General features: G+C 37.9%; 1 protein-coding gene across 3 annotated transcripts in view; it reads right to left on the reverse strand.

The window, feature by feature from the left end:
• Positions 1 to 19,134, reverse strand: part of Gcn5 (Gcn5 acetyltransferase) — a 74,151-nt gene that overhangs the window by 13,269 nt on the left and 41,748 nt on the right. For all 3 annotated transcript variants that reach the window (XM_083111132.1, XM_083111134.1, XM_083111133.1), the window contains exon 10: positions 9,452 to 9,596. In XM_083111132.1, coding sequence (XP_082967258.1) covers positions 9,452 to 9,596 — 145 coding nt within the window. The remainder of the gene's footprint in view (positions 1 to 9,451; positions 9,597 to 19,134) is intronic.

Genomic DNA, 19,134 nt, shown 5'->3' on the forward strand with positions numbered 1-19,134 from the left:
TAATCAAAAAGTGATACATGGAACAATATTTCTCATGAACCAAATTACAAAAATAAAATAATGAAGATTTTTGTTGCCACTGCATGTATTGTTTCTGCCCCCTTTAATTAATCAGGATAAAGATGAAATGGATGAAGGGACATTCACAGATATCACCAATGCCAGGACATAAACGTGGAATCTTTGGCGGGGAGAATAAAATCAACCACTTAACATGTTCAGGAACTAAGATCAACATTTAAGTTTCAGCCTTCAGTAAGAAAGAAATTAAACTGAATGAATGAATTAATTTTTTTTGGTGCATCACACATACAGTCATTTTGCACCCTTCAATGCATATATATATATATATATATATATATATATATATATATACCCTTATCTAAAATCCTTACCTAACAGTTAAAAAAGGGTTTAAAGGCCACTTGAGAAAGGTTAAAAGAGCAAGGCTGTAAAGGGACAAACACAACATATTAAAAAGGAAGGATACACTAAAAATTTCCTCAGACACAGTGGAAGAGACCCGCTCTTCTGAAAAAGCTAAACACATTGTTAAAACTGTCATCATCTACCAAAAGGGATGATAAACATTTGGGAATATTAAAAGTCTGACTGAGGAAAGTAAAATAGACACATTCAATAAGAATATGCTGAACTTTTAAAATGGCCTGAACAAAACATTGAGCAGTAACGCTGACATGAGGATTCCAAGTTCCAAACAAAAGATATTATATCCACACTTAACATTAAAAACCTGACAATTTCAATTAATCACTTCCAAAGGAAGTGATATAACCTTGAAAATAGCAGGGAACGGATTTATATGTAAATACATATTTATGTATGAAGCTGAAATCAGTTATATTTTGTGTGATCTTTGTGCATCATGGAATGTAGACTCGAAAAATTCAGTTTTTATTTTCTATATTTTAACACTTATTACGTTTTACATGTTTTACATATTTTAGTTATCTTTACACATTATTTCCATATTTCAGAACATTTCTCAACATGTACTCCATATTCGCGCAATAACTACATGTTCCTGTGTGACCGAAAGAGTTTCTTGCGAATAACTAACACACTTGAAATACTCCCTCATTATTTCTTCCGATATTGAACGCAGTTTCAGTCAATATAAATCCATCTTAAGAGACAACAGAAGGAATTTGATGTTCGAACAGATATAACAAAATGTTGTTACTCATTGTTTTTGGCCAGGGTAGCTCATGGAAAACCTGCATTTGAATGCTGGGCAGGTGATCTGAACCTGGATTTTTTCAGCCATGTTCCCTGTTTCTGCACAGCTCTGAGGTACACCCACCCACCCTCATGTCAATGGCTACCTTGGAGAAGGGAAGGGGGTTAAAGGTGGCCGGACATGATGCTGATCACATCATCCCAACTATGGCTGAAATCAAGAATATGTGGAGCTCTATCTCCACATCACCCCATATGCCTTCATGGCATATGTGTGTACCTTTACCTTTCTACCTATTGTCTTGGAAACAGAAAATGAAAAAACACATTTTGTGATGTTGTACAATTAATGTCAATGACTTACTTACTTGACTTAATTCCTTTTGCTCCATCAGGAGCATAGGGCTTCAGTGAAACGCCTCCATTTGGCTCTGTGACGTGCCAACTCCTTGACCTCTCTCCATGTTTTCCTTTCTCGGCTGCTTCTTCTTCTTCTGTTCTCTTCCATGTCTTCTTCGGACGTCCTATTTTCCGGGCTCCTTGGGGGTTCCAGTCTAAGGCTGCTTTCTCTATTGCTCCAGTTGGTTTTCGTAAGGTGTGTCCTAACCAACGACATTTTCTTCTTTTTATTTGAGTTGCAATTGGCTGTTGTTTAGTTTCTCTCCATAATTCTTCATTTGATATTATTTCTGGCCATTTTATATTGAGGATACGCCTGAGACAGCAATTAATAAAGGTTTGTATCCTTTTCGTGTTAGCTTGTGTGGTTTTCCATGTTTTGCAAGCATACAGTAAAACTGATTTTACATTTCTATTGTAATTCCTTATTTTTGTCTTTCTAGAAACATTGCAGATTTTCCAAATGGGATACAGTTGTATAAATGCCACATTGGCTTTCTTGATGCTATTTTGTATGTCTTCATCTGAACCACTTCCTTTTGTTATGACACTTCCTAAATACGTAAATGACTCTACTTGTTCAACCAGCTCATGACAAACATTCAATTCTTCTTTTCCTCTTGCATTGACTCTCATTTCTTTAGTCTTGTTTACATTAATAGTGAGTCCTGCTATCTTTGCTTCCTCCTGTAGTCTTTTTAGTTTCTCCTTCATGTCGCTAAGTCTTTGAGCTAATAAGCAGATATCATCCACAAAATCTAAATCTTCTAGTCTATCTTTGAGTCCCCATTGTATTCCTCTTTCCCTGCAACCCATCGATTTTTTCATAACTGCATCTAGTATTAGCAGAAATATTGTCGGAGATTAAATGCAGCCCTGTCTCACTCCATTTTTAACATCTATGTATTCTGTAAGCTGTCCTTCATGTATGATTTTGCACCTGAAACCTTCATACATATCTTTCATTAGGTTTAATCAGTGGCGTATGCTGGTTCTAACGAGTGGGCAATCTCCGACCCTTGATCCTCAAACTCCAAACATTTCCGTGCAATTTATGTCAGGATCCATATTGGATTTAGGAATATTGTGTCGGAATGTTTGTCTTATTGCTACGACCACAATCAATTAATTCTCGTTATTGCAGTTTAATATAAGTGTAGAATTTCAAATAATAAAACAAGACAGTATTATAAAGCTATAAAAAAACAACCTGTGAAATATAAAATGAAAGATGTGCACTAGTGAAATAAAAACCCGCAATATTAATTTAAGTGCAAAATTCAACTTACTCCAGGACCCGATTACTTGTGCTGTAGCACATCCATAGCACACTGTTTGTCCAGTTGCACGTCAATACGTGTCTGTGCGAAAGATTGCAGCTCAACAAAGGAAGTTATGTGACTTTTGGATTTTTCATGTTTGGCACAAGTGTTGCAAAGATTACAGTATCCGCCACGCGTCCATACATTCTTTTCAGCCCTGAAAAGTAAGCTGGGCCAACAAAAAAGCAAAGCTCATTAACACTTATACTTCCTGTCAACCATGGTGTTTTGTCATAATTTGCTTGCGGAAATGCCTCACATATTCCCGATTTTTGTCTTTGTGTGTAGAAATAAGTTCAAGCGATGACACTGGCCTACCTGTATTAACAATTTGCAACTTCTCCTGAAAAGATCTTGTTCCAAAAGGTTTCACCAGCAAATCTTGTATCACATCCATTACCCTTTAACACAGCACTATCACGACAAACACTAACACCTAAATAAATAATAAACACGAAGCACAGCACGAAGCCAAAGACTACACGCATTCAGTTTCACGTGCCAAACTTCTGTTGTTGTGTTCCTGGCTCAGAATGAAATTCCCTATGAATGATAAAAAAAAAAAATCCCTTTCCGAGCTCGAAATGACAGGTTTTAAAAGTTCGAATCATTGCAGGCCAGAGCCAGAATTTTATTTAGGGATGGGGATCATCCCTTATTAGCAGCTGCCACATAAAGTTGAAACAGTGGGGTTAGAAGGCCTGAAGATTAATCTCAGATTATTACAACGTATTATGCAAGGTGTTTAATCCTGCTAATGAAGTAAAATTAATTACCACTATACACTTTTTAAATTTGATATTTGTAGGATTTCGGGGAGGGTGGGTTTCAGCCCCCCCCCCCCCCCCGAGTCCTCCACCTGGCTACGTGCCTGATTGTTTTTTCGTTTTATGTTTAATTCGTTCATTTTCATCACTATTAATCTAAAGAGGCGGAATATATCAACTTAAATTAACTAATATATACATAATTTATTTTTGATATCTTTCCCTTTAAAAAATATTCAGTTCCTTAAAAGACGTACTCTCGCTGCTTTTGAAGATTAGAGAGAAGAAACAATCACTATTTTTGTAAATACAAGGATGGGGGGAGTCAGCATATAGGTGCTTTAATTGCTTAAGCTTTGAATTTTAATTTAGTTTGCTTCATCTTCAATATTTAAGCTTTTTCCTTTTGATAAATTTATGTTCAAGTAACAGAAATCAGCAAGACAGAAGCAAATGTAAAGTGAAAATTAGCGTAGAATTGGTTTGCCCATGTTATTCAATTTTCCTGTTCTTCACAGTCTACCAGGTATGTTTTCCCTAGTTCAACGGAGGGAACGGAAAAGGCTCTGAAGGTTGAGAGTGCGACCGGTGGACTCTCACAAGAAGGAGGTTCCCTGGGCATTGAATCACCACGCCTGAGAAGCAGTGTTTCCTTCCCCTCTTTCCTCCCTCCTCACCAAGGGTTGTAAGGGAAGCGGGAGGAATGACGTCAGGGTGAGATTCCCTGAAGTCATTCCACCGGCTGGAGAAAGGTTCCCGGACATTCAGCGGCAAACGGTTGGAAGCATTCGCGTGCTGGAAGCAAAGAAATGTATGCATCGAAATTGGTTTGGAAGAATATTGCGAAGAAATGTGTATATATATATTTTTTTTTAAAAAAAGAAATACAGCTGGGTCATCTGCGATTACCTAGATGACCCAGAGTATACGCCGCTGGGTTTAATATCTTCGTTGGAATACCATAGTCTACTAACATCTGCCACATGACTCTTCTATTTAGTGAGTCAAAAGCCTTTTCAAAATCGATGAATGTAAGATATAAGGTGGCTTGCCATTCACTGTTTTGTTCCAGAATTATTCTTAGAGTATTTATTAAATCGACACAACTACGTTGTCTGCGGAAACAAGCTTGTTCTTTCCTCAATCTTGATTCTATAACATCCTTCACTCTATTTAAGATTATTCTCAATAGTATCTTGCTTGGTATACTTAGCAAAGTAATTCCCCTCCAGTTTTTACAGTTAGTTGTATCTCCCTTTTTTGGCAGCTTTACTATTAAACCTTCTCTTCATTCTAATGGAACTTTTTCTTCATTCCATATTTTCTCTAACATCGGTTGTAATAGGTCAATGGAAGTTTCCACATTAGCTTTAATTAGTTCCGGATTGATGTTATCCATTCCAGGAGCCTTGTCATTCTTAATTTGCTTTATTGCTAGTCTAACTTCTGCTCTAGTTGGGGGCCCTAATCAGTGATCAGAACGCTACATTTTAAAAGTAGCTTCACTACAGCTACCGCTACTCATCTAAAAATGTAGCTTCGATACAGCTACAACTACATTTACCAAATAGTAGTTTGCTACGCTACTCATGTGCGCTACTCGCTACTTCGCTACTTTTACGCTACTTTTGCATATACAAAAAAAAAAATTAAAAATGAAACAACCACATGGATATTCAAAAGAAGCCCCTAGTATGATAGTTGTACTTACTGGAAAATAGATCATTATTTATTATATGAGCGTAATTTGTTAGATGTTTGCTCTAACTTTGCGGATAGCTGAGGGATGCTTTACATAAGTTTCCTGTTGGGACACACAGTGGAAATTTTGTCACCTTGTATTCAAATGGGCCCCAGGTTCGATACCTGGCGGTGGTGACACTACTGGTTCGGACCATACATACATACGTTTTACAATATTATAAAATATATTGAGGAAACTAATGCGTAAACTCGAGTGATCTGAACGTATTGCAATTTTAAAATTTCTGAACAAATATTATGACGAAAATAATTGTAATTCCAGAAAGTGTATGGGTATCATTCTTGTAACTATAATTTCTTGCTGGTGAGATCCTATAGGTATACTGACAATGATCAATGCTGAACTATTGATTGCTGGTGGCACTTTTGCTTTGTCATTGTAGTGGAGAATGGATCGCTCCTTTTTGCACTGCAAGATGTATTTTACACAGCAATTAATGACATTTACCTCTATCTTACACGTGGGGTGGCGCAAATGAGGCTTTTTTTTCCAGGGTGGCCGCAAACGAGGCATTTTCTCCCCAAAATAGCGATGCAGCTCAATAAATGTAGCTGTTAGCCAGAATATATTCATATATGTCAGTTCAGTTTAGTTTTCTGGATATTAGATTTATTCTATATTAATGAAATAAATTACGCAGATATCTATAATCTGTGATAACAAGATATTTATAATCTAGATTATCTGTATTTCCACGTAATAGACTGTCTATATGAACCTCCTGCAAAAGAGCGTTTTTGCCGATTTTTTTGACGCTGTGGTCACATTCAAAAATTTCCTCAAAATGAAGAGATGAAATGTAGCTGTAGCGAAGTTTTCGCTACACTACAGGAATTTTGTAGCTTCGGTACAGCTACAGCTACAATTTTCAAAATGTAGCGCCGCTACAACTACCTCTACAATTTTTGTAGCTAGCTACAGTAGCGACGCTACTTCCGACCACTGGCCCTAATTTAATTTTGGTATTTTTTTCTATTTCCTTCTGTTCTTATTCGGTTACACGTTTCTTCTTCTCTTTTCCCATCTCTATTCAATATGTCTGAAAAATATTCTCTCCATCTTTTCATTTGTTGTTCTTGGCTTAGCAATAGATTACCATTTCTATATCTCACCAGTTTACTCTTCCTGAATGTTTGCCTGGATAATTTCTTAGTTATGTCATATAACTGTTTTAAGTCACCTCTCTTCTCTGCCTCTTCTGCATTTTGTGCTAAGTCCTCTACCCATTTCCTCTTATCTCTCCTCACACATTTCTTCACCTTTTTATCTATTTCCGAGTACTCTGTTTGGGCTGCTGCTTTCTGTAATCTTGTTCTGCTTTGGTTTATTTTTTGTTTTTCTTGTTTCCTATTTCTTATTACTTCCCAAGTGTCTTCAGATATCCAGTCTTTTTGTAGTTGATTTCTAATTCCAAGTACCTTCTCTCCAGTTTCTAAGTAAATTCTCTTCACATTTTCCCAATTTGCTTCAATATCTGGCTCATGCTGTGTACTTTCCGAGAGAGCTTGGAATCTATTATTTATTTCTAATTTAAATTCCTTTTGTTTTTCTTTCTGTCAATCTTTGAACATTAATTTTCTTTTTTCTTCCTTCAAACATCTTGGATGTTGACATTATTTTTAGCTTAAATTTGGCTACCACAAGATGATGGTCGCTGGCTACATCTGCTCCTCTTTTATTTCTTACATTTATTAGCTATCTCCAAAACTTCCTGCTTATTGTTATATGGGCTATATGATTTTCTGTAATGCTATCTGGTGAAACCCAAGCTACTTTGTGACAGTTTTTATGAGGGAAGATTGTTCCAATTGTGACCAATTCGTGATATGCACATAGGTTTACCAATCTTTCTCCATTATCGTTTATGTCTCCCAAACCACGTTTCCCCATTATATGTTCCAATCCTTCATTTTGTGAGTCTACCTTGGCATTCATGCCACCCATGAGGAACAAAATATCTCTCTTCTTCACATTTTTTATTGCATCATTTAGTTGTTGGTAAAGTTCATCTTTCCTCTCAATGTCTGTCGTCTCTGTGGGAGCATAACATTGTATTATAGTTATATTTCTAAAGCGGGTTCTAAACCTAGCTGTAATAATTCTGTCGGAGATAGGTTTCCATTCTATTAGGCTCTTCTTTGCCAGTCTGTTTAGGAGTATCCCTACGCCATTCCTGTGTTCTGCATTATCTCCTATTTGTCCTGAGTACAAAATTGTATTTCCTTCTTGTGTTGTTATTTCACCAAAGTCTATCCATCTCACCTCACTCAACCCAAGAATTTCTAGTTTGTATGTTTTCATTTCTCTTTCCCCTTGTTTTAGTTTTGAACTTTCCTTCACGTAAAAAAGGTAAAGTGCTCCCCTGTGCATAGCACCATGCCATGAAGGCATATAGGGGTGTGGGGTAACGCCCCACACTTTCTTGATCCGGTCGTGAGTGGGGGTGATGTGATCAGCATCACACCCCTGACCGCCTTTACCCCCCAGGGTTTCCCCCAGGTACCCATGTTATTCGATGCTGGGTGGGTGCCGGGGCCGCTTTCCTTCAGAGTTCTGATATTCCAACATCCTATATTCGTTTTCCTTTTAACATCAAAGGTTGTCATCAAAGCATCCATCCGGTTTCGTTTCACTTCAGTTTCTTTAATAAAGCAATTTAAGGTGTGCAGGTTATTGGCCTACAGCACCCGAGCTTGGTGGTGGGGCTGCCACCTGAAGCATCCAAGCATGCTGTTTTCTGTCAGGGTTGTCTCCCTTAGCCTTCGAAGATCTCTCTTCGCCACAAGGCAGTGGTTCCCTTTTTATTCAACCCCAGAAGGAAGAGTTGCCTCTTTCGCCTTCTGCACCGTAACAAAGAACTCCTTCTCCGCAACATCAGCCGTTGAGGTCTTCGCCGTAACCCTGGCAAGGAGTCCTTACAAGGTGCTACCATCCGGAGCCAGATGGACCAAGGTTTCTTAGAGGTATTACTCCTCTTGGTTTTCTGCCTCCTCCGCCGTTGAGATGATCATTCATCTTCTTCCACCTTTGGAGCAGTTAGGTTGCTTCTTAGTCTGGCTCTTCCTTGCCAGCCTTCCCGGCATGGGTGACCGGTTTAGCCTGACAAAGCATTAGAGCATGCAAGCCCCACCACCAACTACAAGGTCATGCAACCACTAGTTGGGGAATGTCAATGTAAGCGTACCGAAATTTATGTAGCTCGTGTAGTGTCTTATTTATCAAAAAGATATTTTTTTTTCCAATTTTAAGTCCGTATTTAACTCCATATTTTGGTGAAAATAACTATATATATATTTACATATTCAGCACATATTTACTATTACTACATATAAATCCGTTCCCTGCTCATGACTAAGAGGCAGATTTATGGGTACTAAAATCTTGCAGGCAAATAAGCACCAAAAATGATTAAAACAGGCACCTAAAAAAGGCAGTGCATATGAACCTGCTGCTAATTTTATTCATCCGTTGTACACATATCGACTTAAGCTATTGTATTTTTCTAATTTTATTCACTTTTCTGTTACATCTGGCAATCGTAACAAAGGTAACGAATGTTGGTTAGACAAAATTGATGAAGAAGCACGACAAAACAAGGGATTACCTTCTACAGCATACTGTGGTGAGAACAAAGTACTGAATGAAAGCAGAAATCAGAAAAAAAAAACAGCCAAAAAAGGCATTTTAGGTAAGATTATGCAAAAATAGACATTTGTAGACAGAATAAAACTGCATTACCCAGTTCGAAACAATATGAAACTAATTTAAAACATTAAAAGCCCATATTTAATACTTATTCTAAAATTAATTTCTCCCACAGTACTCAAGTTATCTGAATTATTCGCTTGCACATACTCTTTCCATTGTTACTTACCAACTGCTGTTGTCAAGAAGCAAAAGTGATCTCTAACACTAGTATTTGATAGTATTCCTCCAACATATTACCCACGTCAACAATATGAAAAAATTACACTATTCATATGCCAGAAAGTACTTACTTCAGGCCCCGCCATATTCTGAGGATTGTTAATTGTAGCAATAATTTCAGCCACTGTGTCTTCTGCAACATCTTCCACCTCTTCAATTTTTCTACGTTTCGCATCAACAGAACGTGAAAGTAAATCACCAGATCTCTTATCGCCTCTGAAAATAACAATTGGTTTATCTTAATATTTCCATATATGAAGGTTTTATTATTATAAAATAACTCTGGTCTGTACAGGGGTTGGTAGGTAGGTCTTGTGAAGAAAAATATCAATTCTAAATATTTGTTGAGTATAAGTATTGCCATGTATTTCATCAATATAATAGTCTATTCTAAACAAAGCTTTAAAATAATCACATCATGAAAATTTTAGTAAATGTATAAAATTCTCAATTTAAAGTTTGTATTTGGTGTCAGATATTCATATATACATTTTATTGTATTGGAAAGATTTATGGAATAATTAAAATATGCAACAAAAATATTTTTGTAGTTGAAGTTTGATACTGGGGGTTCTGTCTAGACAGGAATGTAAACATGGGAGAGGCACACAAAATTACACATGACCAACAGTGTTTCCACCTCGGAACAAAATTATATTGTTTAAATAGGACATCTATAGTTTCATTACATTTCAACTATATATAAAACTGAGCAAACTGGTACCAGTGTTGTACACTTTACAAGTTGTGAAGATGTAAATTTTGTCACCAAATTACAAGTATCACCCAAAGAGCAATGTAGAGCAAGCAGACTTGCATAGGAGAACATATTGATGCAATAAATACTGTACTACCTACCATAATTAAATGTAGTCAGTAGAAATAGGTATTAAATGTGAGTATTGTAATTAATGTTAATAACAAATATTCCTTGCCTCCCATATCCTGTTAGTGTTTGAAATTTTGTACAAATAGGCTAATCGAGACTAGACGTACAGTTTAAAAGTGAGATTCAAAACACCATATGCCAACATTGGGTATCGAACCTGGAACCCCTTGATTACAAGGAGATGGCATTACAACAATACCTTTGGGAGTTCCCTCTCCTATCCAGTGTATTAGTTCACATAAAAAGATGCAATAAAATGAGCAACTTGCATTTCGCCTGTGCTCTGTTGTGTTTCAATCCGTAAGCTCCTATGTATACTAGGCTACACAAGGATTGAGGACTGGGCATGCTCATGCGGTGTATACTCAAGTTCTACCACTCAAGATTGAAGCACAAAAACTACTATGATTCCACAGAAGGGCCTCCGTAACACTGATAATTGCAATATGCAGATAACAACAATACACTTCCTTAGCGAGAGCCACAGTGGTCTATTCGGTAGGGTGTGTGACTGCCATGTGGAAGACCAGGCTTGATTATCAGGGTGATCTAAGGTCGGAATTTTTCCGGCCTTGTCCCCGCATAAAGTGGCTCTGGGGTTCACCCACCCTCAAATCAATGGGTGCCTGGGGGCAACCCTGGAGGGTAAAGTTGGCCGGAGCACGGTGCTATATGCATTGGGAACTTTATCTTTACCTTAGTGGCAGACTAATGTCTTAGTGCAATGGTTAGGTATGCTCTTGTGTGTGTGATCTCTGTTGGTCTTGTTCTTGGTATATCTCAATTTATAAACACTTTTCTTGAAATATGTAGTACAGAGTGTTTCAAAAGTTCTGCAATACTAAATTCTACCACTTTCAACATGAAACTGGAAGCAGTGGCATAGCAACATATCACGAGGCCCTGGGCGAGATCAGAATACAAGGCCCCCATCCATTCTTTAAATTTGAAATACTGACGAAAATGATACTTCATAATATGCGACTGAGAAATTTACACTTGGCAGAAGTATATTCTTGTAACACAATACTGGAATTTTCTTTAAGCAAAGTAGTTTAAAGATGTTCTTCAGGCAGTAAGACATAACTGAAATATTCTTAAATATGGGCAATTCCATAGTTACGGATGTAACAATTTGAAAGTTTGAGGTGGTGTATTTTCTAAACAAATCAAATAAAAGCTTTGATTTTTTCACAAATATTTAATATTGACACACAGTTTACACTGCCATATTTATGAAATTCAAGTTGTAATTATTCTTTGCACACAGATAAAAAACATACTGTTACTGACGTAACTCAGAAAATAATAGAAAGTACACCTTCATTTGTAATTGTAATATTTCTGTGAGATTAGAAATTGAATATAGAAACTTCTCACATACAAACAATGATTAAAGATTGAACTTTTATGAAGTTAATGGTAAAAGTACTCAATTGTTGTAAATTTGTTATTACAGTACCATTAAAATGTTTCGGACGTAACACTTATGTGTTACAGATGTAACTTTTCTGTTTATATCACAAAAATAGGAAAAAATAAACAAACATGAGTGAGTAAAATGGTTTTATACCAACACTTTTGGAATAATTAAAGTGTCCATCTAGACCTTGTTTATGTTTCAGTTCAGTTACAAATCCAAGTTGATTTGGTTGATTATGTACTGCATTGGAGTTGTTGTACTTCTCTAATCACTTTACAACAATATTTATGCGATAACATTAAAACACATAAAATCAACACTATGACTTTTCTCATGCAAAATATCATGTGGCCTAAAAAAGTATAGATATTAACCTACATTTTCATATGTGATGCGACTAACTTAGACACATTTGGAAATTTGACATATTGGTTTCAAGTTTCATGGAATTGCCCATAGCTAAACTTTTTCTTTTAATAAACTTTTTTCTTTAATCAGAAATGCAAGTAGAGTGAGAGAAGGGTGCGCTAAAAATGACCCTGCCAAAATATCTAGTTACGAGGCTGGTTCTTCGACACAATCAGTTTCAATATCAACAAATCTTAAATGTCTCGCACCTTGCTCTGTGGCAGTTATACGTGCTTTACTGTTAAAATATTAAAATTGGAAGTGCAAGATCAAGAAAAATAAGAAAAGAAAAGACAAGACAAAGCACTTTTCATTCAAGAAAAGAATAAATGGATAGATATGTCCAAGCACCTGCATGTTACGGCTCTGATTTGACGTATTCATTCAAATTATAACGTTAAAAAAAAAGAAAATTAATTAAAGTCCTCCCCTGTGCTTTGCCCCATGCCATGAAGGCGTATAGGGGGTGTGGACTTAGGGCCCCACACTTTCTTGATCACGGCCAAAGATGGGGGTGATATGATCAGCACCATGCCTCTGGCTGCCTTTACACCCCCCCCCCCCCGGTTTCCTCCAGGTACCCACTTTATACCACTCTGGGTGAGTGCTGGAGCCGCTTGAACAGGTGGACAAAATCCCGGTTCTCCGCCACCGGGGTCGAACCCAGGTCTCTCGCATGGTAGTCAGATGCCCTAATGTTAAACTACAATTTAAAGCCAAATATAAAAAGAGAATATTTTAATTTTATTGCCCACAAAAGTTAGCCTTTTCCATGTATTTTTCTCAATTCTGCTTATTACATGTTTCATATAAACCCCATGGGACACGAGGCTCCATCAGGCGTGAGGCACCGGGAGGTCGCCCACTTCGCCCACCCCTTGCTACGCCACTGAGTGGAAGGAATATTCACACCAGGTTTCTTGTATTATGAAGTTTTGTTGATAGAATTATTTTTTAATGTCTTCGATTAAAATACCTGATTATATTGAAATTATTATTATTGATACTGGGGTTAATCCAGGCACTAATACGCATAAATAGGTGCCTGGAGCATGGTGCTGATCACGTCACCTCCACAAATAGCCGAGATTATGAATGTAAGGGGCCCTATCTATGCCTTCACGATATGCTGCAATGCGCAAGAGATAGCTTTACCTTATACCACTGATACATAACAGCAGGCGCGGTTGGCCCTATAGCGCACAGGATCAGTGAACCCCCAGTAATATACGATAATCACCTCGAGAATGAACAATGTCTTTAAATTTTCACATTATTTCGCTAAAAATTCTACACAATAAGTCATGTATTTGTGCCCGTAACACGGCGAACTCTCTTGCTGAGAAGAAGAAACCGCGAATCGGCCGCCCTGATACAGACCCTCAGTTGAACCCCCACAGGACAGCTCGTGCCATTGTGAAAGCTTCGTGCCGGAGCAGAAGCGCGAGGAGGGTATAGGACAAAATACATGGGAGATGAGATTCCAGAACCTATGTCTCTACCCAACGGTCATGCGCAGTTCGTTCTCTCGCAGAAGCCGCGGGACAAGGCTCCTTTCTCGCTGCTTCCTCCCTTCCAGTGTTGCTGTGTGCGGTTCAAGTTTGAAGCGCACGCATTACATATTCAATCTTCTCTTGTATCATTTTTGCACCGAACTTCTTGGAATAAATGCAAGATTGTGTCAGAGATGGATGAGTGGAAACAAATAGAAGCTGGAATTAGATGCGATGAATTAAAATAAAGGAGATACATTACCAAAATACCTTGTGCATGCATTCAGAGGTTTTTCCTTAAAGGTGGAAACACTTCGGGTTCGCGAAAGAGAAAGAATGGCGCGAAGACGTGACTTGCTGTCGCTCGGTGTCAAAGTCTCAAGTTTTTTAGTTTTTGAAGTGCTTGGATACTTGTTGGAAAGTATTAAGTGATGCTGCGAGTGAAACGAGGGATGGACTTTACCTAGGTTATGTCATTTGATGCAGTGTAGGCGTTGCTGTCCGCGCAGGTAAGAAATGACCGATAGAAATGCACATAATTAACGTAAACAAACTTCCTTGTCCACTGAAAAAAAGCGTGTGCTGGTCGACCAGCCCCAAATTTGAACAAACCTGTCGCGTATAAATGAAAGGGTCTCAGGTTCGATTTCTAGTATGCGCATGCCATTAGTTGCCATTTCCCTTTAAAAAATGTAGGACCAGTTCTGATTAGTCAGCATGGACGTCCGGAAGGGGAAAAGGGGGCCGACCCCCCATGGAAATTGAATGTAAACCAAAAATTATATATTACATGCATATAATTTAATTTCAGTCACAGTAATTTTTGGTAATTATTATAAAAGCGTTGCAGTAACTTCAGACTGAAGGAGTGTTTTTTGCTCCTCGTGGGGAAAAAATATATTACTTGCCCCTACTTGAGGACGTCCATGATATTCCAACAAAACTCAACTTTTTTCATAAAGGCATAATTTATTGTAGTTTCAGCCCTAAATTTATTCGCACACCCCTACAACAAAACCTTATACTCCCAGATAAAAAGAATTCTTGACAAAGCTTTTAAACCCTCCCCCATCCTTTTGTTGGGCGAAGGAAGTATATTTTGCGGAAAGTGAATATATGTCACATCACTTCAGTGAACCCCCGGGTAAATAATGCACGAGCCGCGCCTGCATAACAGTGAGGCAATTTGCACAGTTCTCAGATCCTCTTAGACTTCTTTCATTTCCTCTTATATTAAATGAACACAGCGTGACTTTTGCGATTTACATAAAACTGAGCAAGATGACTTGCTGTTCCTGAACAACTACTTAACGATGTAGATGCAAGCATAATGGATAGTCATGTGCAACAGCTAGAGGCGAGTGTCAAATCAGTGGTTGCGATAACAACCACCCCACTGCCGACAGTGATGTAGAAGAAGAATTAAACTATGTCCTGACTTAGCGGTTGACTCTGTAATTAACCAAACTTAAAACAAAAAACTTCAAGTAATTGTTATTTGCTTGTTTGTTATCTTCTGCAAATAATTCCTAACATCAAAATTTCATAAGAAATGGTTGTGTTGTAGTATACTATTGAAACGAAAGGTGGTTTTATTTTGAAACATTGTTAAATGTAAATAAAAACAATTTTCTCTCTTCAAAAAGCGTAAATTTCTTTATTTTGCCTTTAGTACTAAAAAGCCAGATCGCCATTTTGAAATCCGTTTCTGGGAGGCTTTCCGTTGTCCGATTTTGGATATGTTATTTAGCAATAATTCCTGAGCTAGGAATTGTTTAAAAAGCTTCTGAAGCAATTTTGCCCAGGTCTAAATGCAAATAGACTGCACTACAACTAATAGTTTAAAACATTATGCAGATAGTACAGTCACCGTCGTAAGTGCTTCTAATACACGAGGTTGCAAACACTGCAAGGATATGGATTCCGATTAAGCATGCAATGTCGTTCTATTGTGTTCTTAACATTCTTTTTAAAGTTTTCTTAATAGGCTCTAATTATCACGAATTCCCCCACATCAGGCAATTTATCACTCCTAATAAAAATAAGGATTCTAAATTGTTTAGAATGTTATGATGCACTTTGCAGAGTAAATGGTTTTTAATCGTTGAGGCCCGGTTGGACCTTTGGCCGGCGCCAGCGAAGACTTTTCCGATTTTTCATCTCCGTTCGAAAAACCACTATAAAATCTGTAAAATTACATCTGCTTAGAATTTCATCTAGAGCATTCACGTGAATGTTTGTGTGGTTTGCTTTCGGTGTTGTCTCGATATTTGGAAGAGTTTAATAGACTTACGTAGCCACGGAAAATTGATACAAATTAGTTCCGATGGAAGACTACAACAAACAAATTGAGAGGGGAATCCAGAAGTGCATATACCATCAAGATGGTAAATTCCTTTTACTTCTTGTACGTTCAATGGATAACTGGGGGCAATTTCAGAGGGCAAAGGAGGCCGAAGCTTGGTGCTGATCACGTCACATACACTACGAATTTTATTACCGATACTTTTCCTTCAAATTATGCAAAATTCGAAGTTTCCATTTATTTTGCACCAATATTGCGTGCGATTAAACCCGTTCAGAAAAGATGACGAGTAAGCGAAGAAAAGCGTAGCACGCCTGATCGTGTAAGTTGGCTGTTTTGGCGCCATCGTCGGCTTAATAAGGTCTGTCAATCGTCAATATGTTTGGGCCCCCGAGTAGCCTAAAGGTTAGCGGTTTCGGGGTCGATTCCTGGTGGGAGCTTAAATCGTCTGTGTAGACCTAGCATCGGGAGGAAAACCCGTACTACTTGAAAAGAAGTAGCGGACTCGAGTCTGGACAAGGGATGTTGCTCCATCAGTTTAGTTTCAGTTTTCAGTATTATTAACGAATTACTTTCAAGAAGATACAGTAAAACCTCGTTGATCTGGACCCCGATAAGCCGGACAGGCCAAAAAAAAAAAAAAAACAGAATGCAAGGTTTTAAATGTGGCTAGAAGTCAACAAGAGAACTTCCCAAAGAAAAGGCAGTCAACCGCTGATGAAATTCTGTTTTCCGCAGACTTTGTACTGTACTGTAGCTATAGTGTATTTAGGCCTATGCCCTTTAAATACACCATAATGCACGTCTTTTGTTGCTATAAACGGAGTCCTGATGCACTTTCCTACTGTTCTTTCAGGTTTTTCAGTTAATCTAGACTTTAGTTAAACCGGTCAACGTATCTCCGCCATTAGTCCGCATTAACGTGGTTTTACTGTATGTTCAGATTTACCACTCGCCCTCTTTTCCTCGGGGATGTTCTCTTTCTATAGATAATAAAAAGGGCACCTGGACGGATTTTGTTTTCACAGAAAAAAATGTCCGTTTTTAAACAATAAATCCATAAATAAACAAACAAAACAAAAACGTTAAAATCAAGTAACAATATGCTCGCTAGATGTCACGTTAGTTCGAATGCGAAAGCGATCATCCCTAACATCGATACTCAAACACTGTCGATAGTGACCTGTAGGTAGATATCGTAAATCTACACCAGCTATCACTCACGTTCCATAATCTCGGGCTCTTAACTCGAATCCAGTGGCACCATTTGGTCTTGTATTTAAAAAAATCAAAGGCAGGAAAAAATATCGACAATAAGGGCTGATTACTAAAAAAAAAAAAGTATCCGTAGCCCCTCTCTTTCGGAAAATCCTTGGCACGCCACTGGTCGTTTCGTGATCGTGTAGGGTCCTGGCGACGATTGGGTTCCAAAACCGGGAAGGCAAGGTGCCAAAACTGGGGGGCAAAGACAGTATATTTCCCTTTGTAGATAAAGTTTAGCATAGTGCGGTGACAAAAGTGGCGAAAAGTGTATCGGGGGGGGGGGGGCAATTGCCCCACTCGCCGCCACTGGGTTTAGCGGATTTAGCTTGATTTGTTATGCTTTTACAGTTACAGAAGAAAATAGAAATGTCAAGACGAACTTGCAAGTTTAAAGACGACGTTTAAAAAAGTAATGCTGTATTTGGCTAAATATGATCGGGCGTAAAACTGAGTGATTAGGCAAAAAAAAAGGTAAAGTGTTCCCCTGTGCATAGCACCGCGCCATGAAGGCGTATAGGGGGTGTGGGGGTAACGCCCCACACTTTCTTGATCCGGTCGTGAGTGGGGTTGATGTGATCAGCATCACGCCCCTGACCGCCTTTACCCCCCAGGGTTTCCCCCAGGTACCCATGTTATTCGACGCTGGGTGGGCGCCGGGGCCGTTTCAATCGTTAGAAAAGTTCCCGGATTTGAACCGGCCGGGGATCGAACCCGGGACCTTTAGTATGGTAGTCAGACGCGTTACCGACTGAGCCACCGCGGCACTTGTCTTAAATTGGACACAATTTTAATATATCTTTTTTGTGAGAAGTTTCATTAAACTGTCAGAAGAAACTGTAAAGATAACCTATTTCAACGACGGAACAAAGCATAAACAAACATGCTGATGTAGATGTTAATTCATTTAATTTCTTGCTGAAAATTAAAAGATGCCCCTTTTTTTTACTTCACAAAATACGGTAACGTGAATGTGTACCAAATTTTATATCTTTAGAAATTTGCCCGCTACTTTGTCTAACACGCCCTTACTACAATAAAAGTAAAATGCAAGAAACTGGAGTTAAGCCCGCTGCAGACGAAAAGCATTTTCCATAACATTTACGCTATGATCGAATTGTGACGTGTAAAGTGAAAAAATGTTATAGAATTCTGATGCCATAGAATATTCCACTGACAGAATCGGCCCTAATTTCCTTAGCATTTCGCGTAGCATAACCAATCAGAAGTGTAATATATGTCACGAGTGCAGATGGAATGGCGACCGAGTGATATGTAAACAATGTGACCAAGTGATATGTAAACAATGCATCACTTCACATTTTTAAAGGCCGATAACCATTCGACCGATAGGAATAAAGTTTCTTACATGAAGGTTTTAGGTACAAATCAGTGGCGCTACTTAAATACATACTTTATAGCGCATACAGTATACGTATGTCAGAGTAAATTAGTTGTTTCAGTTGTACACACCGGGCACTGGCTTATGGACAGAAATATCTACGTAATAGGTATATAGGCAGTAGCGTACGCAGGATTTCATCAAGGGGGGTGTTATTTCTAAAACTTTTTTTCCAAATTCACATACCATTGTTTTATTATACTTTAATTAAATAATAATAATCACAATTAACTAATAATACTTATAATTAATTAATTAGCTGAATTAATACTAATAATATTACTAATACCACTACTAATACTATTAAGTAGTAGAGATCTACATAAATATGGTATTTATGAAAACAATAGAACGAAATTACTTTCTAGTCATTCGATTTTTATCAAATCCTTGGAGCATTTTTTTGTTTCTTTGTCTGGTCAACGAGGTGAGACATTTCAAGGGTGAAGAAGATCAATAAATACAAGAAAATATATTAAAATAAGTTGAAATAATCAAAGTATGGAACTCATCCAAGGAGCTGCGGTGATCTGGTCGGTAGAGCGTCTGACAAGTGAAAATCACGCGGGAGATC

The sequence above is a fragment of the Lepisma saccharinum genome, chromosome 25, assembly GCF_977018435.1.
Source record: "Lepisma saccharinum chromosome 25, izLepSacc3.1, whole genome shotgun sequence".
Classification (NCBI taxonomy): domain Eukaryota; kingdom Metazoa; phylum Arthropoda; class Insecta; order Zygentoma; family Lepismatidae; genus Lepisma; species Lepisma saccharinum.